The following is a 12003-nucleotide window of genomic DNA, read 5'->3' on the forward strand; positions in this document are numbered from 1 at the left end:
AGGAGGAACTTGCTAGGCAGCGTCAGACCAATGCACAGGTCAGGAACATGACAATGCAAAGGGAGGACTTTTAGCTTTGCTTTAAAGAGTTCCAGGATCTATTCATGGTGACATTCCAGTCCCAATTCACTCAACTAAAGTCAGAGTTGAAGCAATCACTACAGGAAGTAAAGGTCGATGTTGCCAAACTTTAGGAGAGGGTGTTTGTATCAGAAAAAGCACTGCAGGATATAACGGGCGAGACAAAAAAGAATGATGAGGTGCTGGAACATCTCTTGGAGACTCGCTCCTGCAGATCCAACATACGGATCAAGAACCTTTCAGAATATGTGGAGGATAAACTTTGAAAACCACAGCACAACATCTATTTGCAGACATCCTCTCCGGGGAGGACGAGGAAGCTATCATTATTGATCGGATCCATAGGGTTGGCCTGCGACGAGGAGAACCAGGCGCTCGTTCAAAGGACGTACTGGCAGTGATCACCTCTTATGCCCAGAAAAAGTCAATATTGAGAGCAGCAAGAACCTCAAGTCCGATAAATATCAATGGCTCAGAAGTGCAACTATACCAAGACTTAGCCCAGTCAGCATTACAAAAGAGGAGATCAATGTGCCGGGAGAAAGATTTCTAGCACAAAAACAAATTAGATAGAAATGGACGTTCCCTTTTGGACTGCTCTTTAGGTGAGAGAACTGGCAACATCGGATCACGATCTACGATGAGGCTTTACAAATTCTACAAATACAAGATGAGGAAGGCGAGGCTTTGAACACCACTAGAAAGGTGGACTGGCTAAAAACAAAGGGCCGTAAACCATGGGAATGGAAATTGATGACAGAAAATGACAAAGGGAAATTGACAATCGCCACCTTATGCACTTTAAAGTCTATCTTTAGACACAAAAGGGACAGTGAAAGTGGAGAACCACATCTGTGCAGGGAGGTTACTAAAAGTTGAAGTTAAAGATGACATGCAATGTCAAGTAAGAGAGTGACCCTAGGGGACCACAAATTACTGGTCGGTTAGTTGGAATGTTAGAGTGGGATTTAGGACTCCTCACAACATTTCTCTGGGAATTACTGGGGGCCAATGGCATTGGGCAATCCACCTGGGTGATCCTAGGAACTTTGGCCCTCCTCAGAGAATGGGGGTGAGGTTTGGGAGGAGTGTTAGGGTGAGAGGGGCTTTTAATGTTGAGTTATGTTTGGTTGGGGGGAACAGGGAGAGGCTTATGAGGTTGGAACGAACAAAGCTGCCAGAGGGAAGGAGGAACGTTCAACAACGACAAGGGAAAAAGGTTTCAACGGGTTACAGGGGGACACAGAATTAAAATGAAGACTATTAAAGTCTTGACTCACAATATAAGAAGTATGAACTCCCCTGTTAAAAAGAAGAAAATAGAGGGTTATTTGAAGGGGGCAAAACTGGACATCCTGATGTAGTGGGGGACACATATCAGAAAAAAGACAAAGGGAAGATCAGGATGAGGGGCTACCCCCTTCTATACCAAGCCAATGCTGTGGATAAAACAGCCGGGCTACTTATTACCATTAGCGATAAGCTGACAGCAAAGTTCCTTGATAGTAAAGCAGACCCGGGAGGGCGTTCACTCTTCCTTAATGTAGTTCTGGGAACCCAAATATAAACATTAGCGACTCTGGATTCTCCCAATGAGGGTCAGGATGGCTTTTTGAGGGGAGTGCTGACACAACCCGAGGAATTCGACTAGGGAGACATTATAATTGGGGGAGACTTCAACATGGCATGTGTCCCCCAAGCTGATAGGAGCACACATGCCACACAGCACATATTTGCGCCGTCCAAGTTGCTCAAGCAGAAAATTACCACATAGGCCCTCCACAACATTTGGCGAGTGGTCAAAGGGCTGGCAAAGGGTTTCACATATTACTCCCATATGCACTGGTCTATATCAAGGATTGATTATATCTGAGAATCCACTCGCATTGTGGGAAGGGTGAAGGAGGTAGAACTGGGAACGATTTCACTTTCAGATCATGCCCCACTGTTGATGCATATGATAGTGGGGGGAGCTTCGGAGGGCATTTGGAAGTAGCAATTCCCAGTGGATCTGAAACAGGATCTGATTTTGGCCAAATTGATACAAGGTTGAAACTTACTTCGTTGAGAACAAAGTCCAAGGTATGGCCCTGGAAACTGTATGGTAGAGAGAAGCAAAATGCAGACCTGGACGTCCTCTTCGTCCAAGAAACTAAGCTGGTGGCTGGGGAGGAGAGACATATCCCGGGCCACCACATGGGCAAGTCATTCTGGCCATCTGGCCCCGCTAAGAAGGGGGGAGTCGGGATTTTGGTTCATAGAAACATAGGCTCTCTGAACTGTCCATATGGGGCAGAACGGATGGGAGGGTACTGGTGGTCTCCAGGAACCTAGTCAATACCAGGATAACCCTGGCGTCTCTCTACTGCCCAAACACAGGCCAGATGCAATTCTTGAAGGAGGCACTGAGGGAGATCCTAGACAGGGTGGAGGGGCTCCTTGTTTTGGGAGGAGACTTTAATATGTGGGCCGACAGGGGAATGAACCATAGTGGCGAGCTCCCCCCCCCCCCACACCGGCAGTAGGGAGGGGCAGGCAAACCAGTATTTGGCTGACTTCATGTGGGACCTGGGGTTGGTGGACATCTGGAAGGATACCCACCCGACAACACAGGGATACACCTTCCACTCGGCAGCTCATGGTTCCAACACCAGAATAGATTGCCTCTTCATGGAGCAGCATCAGACCACTAGAGTACACAAATCTGAGATCCGCCCTATCGGTTGGTCGGACCATGACCTAGTGGGGGTAGACATTATAATGTCATGGCTTAAATCCAGGGAGTCCCTGTGGCACTGCAACAACTTGCTTTTGAAAGATACAGTCTTTAAGGAGGAGATGGGAGAGGTCTTTAAGGAATACTTCTCCCTTAATGACACAGGAGAGGTTGAGAGGGGGATGGTGTGGGACGCAGCTAAAGCAACCTGGCGGGGCACCCTGATAAGGGAAGGTGCGGCAAATAAAAGAATTAAGCCCCTTTTGGACAAGAAGTTAAGGGGGGAGATATGCCGCCTGGAGAGGGCTGAAGGAAAGGGGGAGGAAAAGAGGAAAAGGGACACGGAGACAGCTAGAAGTAAGCGACACGAGCTAAAAGAGATAGAGATGGGGAAGGTAGTCTCCAGCCTCCAGTACTTGAGACAACAAAATTACTAGAGACGGGAAAAGGCAGACGCAATGCTAGCGGCCAGGCTCCACGGCCAACGGGCTGAAAGGTGGGTCGATAAGGTTGTAGGGGAGGGAGGTGAGGTGGAGTCAAAACCGGAGGCGGTAGCCGGCGATTTTACCAAATATTATGAAACCCAGTACAGTGAGGAGGGGGAACCAGATAGAGAAGAGATGGAATCCTACTTGGAAAGGGTGACCCCGCCAACACTTAGGAGTGGCGAAGCCTTAGAGTTGGACACCCTGATCACAACAGAGGAGGTCCTGGTAGCAATAGCGGGCCTGAAAATAGGAAAGGCCCCGGGTGAAGATGGGTTCACGCCGGGGTTCTATAAAACCTTCTCTGGACTATTGGCAGGCTTCCTGGTGGATCTATTCACTCATATTATGGCGACCGGAGGGCCCTCCCCTCATTTGGTAAGGCATTGATTACTGTAATCCCCAAAGAGGGAAAGGACCCGATGGACTGCCCTTCTTATAGACCCATTTCTCTCCTGAATGTTGATGCTAAGCTGTTCAACAGGATAATTGCCACGAGGCTGGAAGACCTGATGCTGAGGCTTATCCATTCGGATGAGGTTGGCTTCATAAAGGGGAGGCAGGGTGCAGATACAATGAGAAAGATGCTACATCTCATGCGTGAGGGGGCGACAAGCGGGGGTAACCCGGTCCTGATGGCCATAGATACAGCAAAAGCCTTCGATCGGGTGGGCTGGGGTTTCCTACATAGGGTATTAGGAACATTTGACTTGGGTGTGGGACTCCGGCAGGCTATTTGTGCTATCTATGAGAACCCGAAAGCTAGGGTCACAGTTAATGGGCGTCTCTCCCGTAGCTTCCATCTCTGACGGGGGACAAGACAGGGTTGCCCCCTGCCACCGCTCCTCTTCGCCATGACCATGGAAATATTGGCGGAGGAACTCAGAGGGACGGAAGAGGTGAGGGGTATCGAGGTAGGGGAGAGAACATTTAAAATTGGCCTTTACGCAGATCATATAATGCTGCACCTGTGACACCCGGCTGAGTCAGTCTCAGCAGCCCTTCAGGTAATAGCAAGTTCGATCGCTTCTCTGGCTTTAAGGTGAATCTGAATAAATCAGTGATCTTCCCCTTCACCCCGGATCCAGCCAGGAATCTAGAAGAACTGAAACCCCTGGGACTCTGTATCCAAACGGAGGAGATAAAATATATAGGCATAAACATAGTAAGACCGGATAGGGACATAGGCCAGGCCAACTACCCCCCACTGTTCGATAAACTGTTCACGGAAATGGAGAGATGGAGTAAAGGACAGATATTGTGGATGGGGAGACTCAATGCGATAAAAATGAACCTTCTCCCTAGAGTGCTTTACCTCTTCCAAATGATCCCCATTGGGGCCCCGAAAGGCCACTTAAAAGAAGGAAAGCGCTGCATTCTGAGATTTATATGGCAAGACGGGAACAGGACAGGTTATGAGATACTCACACTCCCGAAGGAAAAGGGTGGAGTTGGCCTCCCTGATTTACAAGCATATTACAGGGCTGCACAACTAAGTGCCCTAACTCCCCATCCTAGAGAGGACAAGGATAAGCAATGGGTCTATCTTGAAAATCACCACATGCGCCCAGTTACGGTTGGTGAATGGCTCTGGGTCCCCATTAACAAGCTCCAGAGGCGAATTAGGGAACACCCCTATCTGAGGACCATGTGGGAGGGAGTAGAATGGGACAAATTACCACCTGGCCCTCACCGATAAGCCATATCTGGGCGCCACCAGTTAGAGATGCAATCCCAGAGGTAGGGCAATACCAGGCCTGGTTTGAGGGGGGACACGCTAGGATTGGCCAGCTGATACGGGGCGACAAGTTCATAGGTATCCAGGACCTCGAGGAGGCACTGGGCATCGGAACATTATCTCCCCTTCTCTACCTCAGATTGAAGGGGATATTTATGTCCGCAAAGTTGAAACCCCTGATTCGGAGAGACCTCACTCCGGTCGAGAAAATCCTGGACACGCACATTGACATGAAGGGACTAATCTCAGTACTCTATAGGGCACTACTAGAACCTAGGGGCGAAATGGGGGAGGGACGGATTAGAGATGCAGGGGGTGGGTCCTACAACTTGGATCCCATCTTAGTACTCTTTGGCCTAGAGGAAAGAGATGAACAATGGATAAAGCTCCCGCCACTGGCTCACTTCTTGCTCCTAGCAGCGCGGGCCCGTTGGGCCAGACATTGGAAGAGAAAGTATCTCCCCTCGTTGGGTGAATGGGTAGGGACTGCCAAAGATATATATCTTATGGAAAGAATCACAGCTGCGATTCAAGGCAACAGTACACCTGTGGAATCTGAATGGTCCCAATTTCACAACGTCTTTTGCACCACAGGATCTCAAAAGTAGAGTAACGATAGATACACGGACCCAACCTCATCAAACATTCAATCTAGACTCTGAAGCCGTACATGAGTAAGTTAGAGACCACTTGAGACTAACAAGCCCGGCCATGGCCCCACACTGTTAAGCAACAGGAGCTTCCCGATCCACCTGTCCGGTGATGACTTGTTCAACAAAAGAGGGGGAGGGGGATGGGATGGGGTTGTTTACTTAAGGAGCCCTTTAATGTTTGGTTGTAGGGGTATGTTGCCCCATATTGTTTGCTAACCAGCTCCCTGTTTTTCACTAAATGGTAATAAAAATTAATTTTAAAAAAAAGAAAGCACACATGCAGAGTCTGACATAAAAATAATTCTTAACTCGCTTTATGTATCACGTCGTCATGCTACTACCCCCACATTTTTTCACCTGATGCCGATGTTTTTGCCCTTTCACTGTGGTGGGCACTGATTTTCCTATCTGACAGCATGTTTGTCACAGGAGTTGGAACTAATGGAAGATTTACAGATCTCAAACGTGTGTACTCCTGCTTAGGGCCTACAAAAGTGCATGCATTACTAGGCCCATGCTCTTTCAGGGAGTGATATTACCAGGCGCTTTACAAAGAAAGGAAAACTATCTTTCTGGAAAGTTTCAAGAATTTGGAAAAAGAAATCCTTGATGGAGGTGATGGAGTGGCGACATGCTTGTCAACAACACCCAAATCTCCCAGAGCCATCACAATACGGGTGGGAGAAGGCAGATAATCAATATTCTCCTACTATGTGTATGCCTCCATGTGCACCACAATCAGTCATACAGCTGGTACGATGTGCATCCGTCAAAGGACGGTGTACTGTGCATTGCAAATGCCGAGCTCAGTAACTAAGGTGCACAGAACTCTGTAGGTGTGGTTGAGACAAAGAGCTCCGTGATGATAACGATTTTGTAGATGTTGAGAATGAACTCTGGAACTCAGAAAATAACCTATAAAAACTTAATTTTTCTCCTCAAATGTAGATAGAAATTGTAGTTTGAATAAATAGTATATTTCAACGAGAATGTTGCAAATTATTTCAAACTTTCTAATTAAGTGAGCATAAAGTCGAAGGTTTGGGATGAAGTAGCAATAATATACGAGGATATAACTCTGAAACAGTAAAAGATATCAAAGAATTCCTTATATGAACTTTTCTTTTCCTTTGATAATGTTTAACAAAAAACTTACTCAGCAAGTTTTTCAAAGAACCACGCTAAAAGCAGTTACAGCTCAAAAACTAAATTAGTATCCATAACGGCGGCTATCTTGGATTGATAACGTCACACAGGCCCTCTGCCACAAATTCAGACAAAACACCTGGTAGTACATGATAGTTTGCTTCATTATCAATGCATCATCAGTAGGCATACTTTCCCTTCATTCAAAACCCCACAGAATAGTTACTGTAACAGATGCCCCTCAACTGTAGACAATATTAACATAGTGATTAATGCTACTGAACTTAACAAAATGTCTAACACACCCTTCACCTTGTTGGAATTGAGCTAGTGTAAGGCATACAATTGCCCCACTCCTGTTTAGTGCCACATGCTAGATTTACTTTGCACAAAAAAAGTGGCTATCTATGATTTTAGCTCTCTCCCCAGATCTGGAGAGTCCATGCACTTCTCATGTTTCGGTTAACATCCCCTGCCTCTCCCAAAATAGCAGCAAATCTGCCATTGTCATTTCACAATGAAATAGAAAGGATTTCTCCCCAAATGAGATCCCTGGCCTGTGGGTTGAATGTCGATCTTGCTGGATGGCCAAGGGCTTTTGGAATAGGCTAGACAATTTGATGTGGCTAGTTAATAGGGCTGTCAAATTACAATCCGCCTTTCCTAATTACAAATGTTAATCCCATCACTCCCCTTGATTTACTTGTCAACTGAGCAGTGGTTACCAGGAAACATCATAACAGTGACAACACATAAGCTATATGACATCCCAAATGTGGCAATCAGGTTTGTGTTTGAATAAAAAGGATTGGGTTAGACTTGATGGAATAGTCTACCTTCCTCCCTTCAGTCTATGGTCTATTAACTTTCTGAGCTATTTTGTGCACATCGTCTGTCTGGCTGTTTTCTATGTAATTTGTGTTGGTCCTAAACTATGGTTGTTGTTTGAAGGACAGCGCCTGGAGTCAGTGAGCCTGTAAGTTCTGAGAGAATGTGTGTTGTAACTATTCATTCATTAGATGCCAATATGAATTTTGACTGCTATACTGGTCCCCTGTGAAAATGGCATTTATACAACGTAGCTTTGGACCTTCCTGATAGGATATGACCAGGCTAATTGTTTTTATCCACAAACTAAAGGGAAACTGAATTCTCTGCTCTCTCAGACCATTCACACCAGCAAAGGCACTGGTCAGGGTTGGCCTCTCCCTCCTAAAATCTCTACTCTCTCCTTCAAGCCCTCTTTAGTATGTGATAGGAAAATCGATGTTATTGGGGATATTTCAGAGGATTGTCTCAGCATAAAGTGGCACTCTTCCCCAATGGGATTTCTTATGACAAATTCTACTACAACCGTGCCTAATATTGCCAAAGAATTCATAGACTTCTATAAAGTATCTGAGTATAGAATATGCTAAATTCAAAGCCTTCAGTATTTTGGAATAGAAATATATGGTTAGAAGTCTTCAAGTTAACAGACCTTTGAATGGGAGAAAGGAAATCTGAATGTACCATGGCCTAAGCATTAACCAAGCCATTACACACTTTTTCAAAATAATGTCCCCTCTAACCCAGTAAGTTGTTTTGTAACTGGAATGTTAGGTTAAATGTAAAATCTTGACATTTGCAAATATTCTGGTATCAAAAATGAATTTCCTTCAGAGGCTTCTATATTTCTTCGTGATCCTTCCTATTTAATTCCCTAAGGAAATTGCCAGAAATATACCACATGAGCATATTAACTTAATTTGGTCCAAAAGCCAATATCAGTCACTAGTAAAACCCTCTTCATTACCTAAAGAGACTTTAGCCATTGATGAAATGGAGAAATATGTATACCCAAACAGAAATGGGACCAGGAATGTATTGAATGCTGAACTCCTCAACCAATAAATGGCAGGAAATAGATCAATCGGCCCTTGAATTGTCTTTAGAAAATATTGTATGTTGCATACCTGAGTAATCTACCAAGGCTAACCCCAAGTATTGGGACAATGCATGCACCAAAAATGTGGCCTTCCCTCTAGTCTTACTCCAGTACCGCTGAACCCAGAGTTCTCCCTGGGAGAACAAAATGATCATGCCAGAGCAGGTTAGCAGGGAGCCTGAACAACATAGGTCATTTCTACTCAAACCTTTAGGTTTTGAGGAATGTGCACCTGCATTTCCCTCTCTCAAAGTGGGAAATACCTGGATACTGACAGACTAGACATTGGGAAACACACCCACAAGTGATGATTAATGGCAAAAAAGGTTTGAGGATTTATCTCGCACATCTCCAATAATGCAAAGAATATCGACACTTTTTATTCTACTTGTCATTACTAACAGTGCTCTGAAATACACATACATGACAGATAGCAATAAATCCTATATGTCTCTATTGAAGACCAGAAGGTGGGCACCAACAACCAATCTTTTACTCCATCCCTGAATAAGTGACATGCTTAATTAAGATATAACACATGGAGTTACCCTTTTGTTGGTCTTGTTTAATGGCTAGGGGCCCTCTAATCCATATGTGGTGGTTTGGTTGCATAGCCCAACCCTTTTTGAGCTAAGTTTATTACCAAGAAATAGTTGCTGCATAGCCCAACCCTTTTTGAGCTAAGTTTATTACCAAGAAATAGTTGCTACAGGGCCCCTTAGTGGTGATTCTTGGGGATGCATTCTCTTTCTGTCACACCCTTATTGGTAGCAGCAAAATTGATCATTGCCTAGCCAAGAAGTCTACATGTTCTCCAGATGTTGTGGTATAGCGATGAAGAGTCTTAAACACGTTGGCTATGGACACAGTTTTGGTCACTCTTAAAAATGTATTTGATAAACATATTTGGTGCCCATTTATTGATTTTATACAAGCCAGTAATTATTCAATTATGCATTTTTGGCCAATATCGATTGCAAACTAATCATACCTAGTAGCCCACTATTCTGTCTATGGATTTAGGCAGTTTACCATTGGTAGATACATTATAAGACATTAGCAATCATTTTTTGGCAGTATTCTACAACATTACATATTGTACTAGAGTATATATATTGGGTTGACTGAAATATGCACTGTGGTTAATCCTATGTTTGGTATATTTTTTAATATCCTATCTTCTAGCGAAAACCACATTTGATCAATGTGTTACCGGGAATATTGACCTATACTGAAGTTTGATGAATGACTGTATGTTCTATACCTTCCTTCTCGGTGTATCCACATATGTTTTATGTAATGAATTTCCCACAGTTAGAAATTAATTAAAAAGTATGAAAATGTTTCAAGTGCATTCCTTCAGTCAGAGATATATGATCTGGCATCTGAAACTGAAAATTGTAAAGTGCATTTTTAAGTGTTTGTTGTTGGTGCATGCGACTTGGGGTGGGATATTAAAACACCTTTATAAAATTATAATATCTAAGATGTGTTTTTGTGAGTTACATAAACTCTTCCTTTTTCATTCATTTCATATTTTTTAATTTTCCTTAGTGATAAACAATAAAAAATAATGATAGGTCTTCAATTAAAGCACTTTTGGGATCTTTGGTGAGTTATAGGTCAAGAAGTCAACTTTTTATTTTCATTTCAAATTCTTAAAACTACTTACAGTAATTTATTTTGTTTAATTATTTGTTTAAACTATATATACCCTAATGTGAAGTTTGGTGACATCATCCAAGTTTGGAAACATTACATGACATGTGTTTATTTATTTTGCCAAGATTGAAGGAGCTTGGCGGGATGACAACAAAGGGCTAAGCATATGGGACCAGTTTGCACACTCTCCTCTCAGAATCGGAAACAACGAAAATGGAGACGTTGCATGTAACAGCTACTACAAGATCGAGGAGGATGTTGCAATGCTGAAAAATGTCAAAGTGGGCCACTATCGTTTTTCAATCGCCTGGACTCGGATCCTTCCGGATGGTACACTGAAGTTTGTGAATGAAGCTGGATTGAATTATTACAGTCGCCTTATTGATGCCCTGCTTGCAGCCAACATCAAGCCTCAGGTAAGTGCCCTCCCATTCATATTCACATCATTGGGAAACCCAGTGGTGTGTGGACCGCATCCCCATTACAGACTACTTGTTACATTGTTAGGTTGCCAAGTAGATTGTTATTGTAGGTTGCCAAGTGTGTCGGTGTCCTGGAAAAGAGTTGAGGGAAGACGCAGCGTGGTGAGTGGCGGCTTCTTGGGTTCCCAAATAAAGGGCAACTTCTCCTCCATTTTAACTCTGTGTGTTTGTGGTCTGCGTGCAACCTCAACACCACTGCCACTGGAATGGCATGCAGACATCATCAGGAAGAAAGTCGAGGTCTTTATAAATAGTGTTTTCTTTTATTCTTACTTGGTATGAAGTTAAGAACCAATGTGACCTACACTCAAGCAACTGGAAACATATTGCAGTCAATAGGTGTTCTGTCATCCAGACATAGTTTCTTGGTAGTTAGTTGGTAGGTACCTAGGTAGTTATGAGGAACATGGGGAATTATGTTAATGACAGTCTGGTAAATGGAGGATAGTTGAACTTGATGTGCCTAGCACATGCTGGCCTGCAATGGTTAAATCGATTTAATTCTGAAGGTGGTAAGTTTGGTCAACTCGGTTTGGTTGACGTAACCATATTTTTGGTTGAGTTAACCATATCTTAAACTATCAATGTATATGAATGTGGTTAGGGGTGTGTAGGTGTGGGGGGCAGGGTGATGGGTGAAACCATTCGTAGGGTAGTAGGATGAGGATCCTAACAACAAAAATAAAATAAAGGTAATCAATGTCACAAACGAAGTGACTCAACCAAATTTACCACCATCAAAATTAAAATGATGTATCCACTTAGAACCCATAGCTATTCAGCCAAATAAGGTTGCCTTTGCACTGGGAGAATGGTCTGATCAAATCGCTAGCACAGCATTCCCTACTAAGGGGCACAGATAGAGGGGCTGGTATGGGTAAGCGGACTCTGGGTTACAGCTTTGTCACACAGAGCCTAGGCTGCTATCTCTGCAAATCTCCCTCATTTGAATTGCTAGCATGTAGATGGTGTTACGCGTCTTAGAAAGCTGTGGTTCTACAAATGCTCCATGCTACCAGCCAAGACCCTTCCTTTTCCTGATGCATCAAGCTTACCCCGAGGATTGTATAGTACCGAAGATTTACATTAATTCATAATGTCCATTACATTATT

General features: G+C 43.9%; 1 protein-coding gene across 1 annotated transcript in view; it reads left to right on the forward strand.

Moving 5' to 3' along the window:
• LCT (lactase) overlaps window positions 1-12003 on the forward strand; it is a 436501-nt gene that overhangs the window by 368989 nt on the left and 55509 nt on the right. The window contains exon 12 of the mRNA XM_069613984.1: window positions 10534-10824. Coding sequence (XP_069470085.1) covers window positions 10534-10824 — 291 coding nt within the window. The remainder of the gene's footprint in view (window positions 1-10533; window positions 10825-12003) is intronic.

Source organism: Ambystoma mexicanum, chromosome 9, assembly GCF_040938575.1.
Source record: "Ambystoma mexicanum isolate Mex_15411 chromosome 9, UKY_AmexF1_1, whole genome shotgun sequence".
NCBI lineage: Eukaryota > Metazoa > Chordata > Amphibia > Caudata > Ambystomatidae > Ambystoma > Ambystoma mexicanum.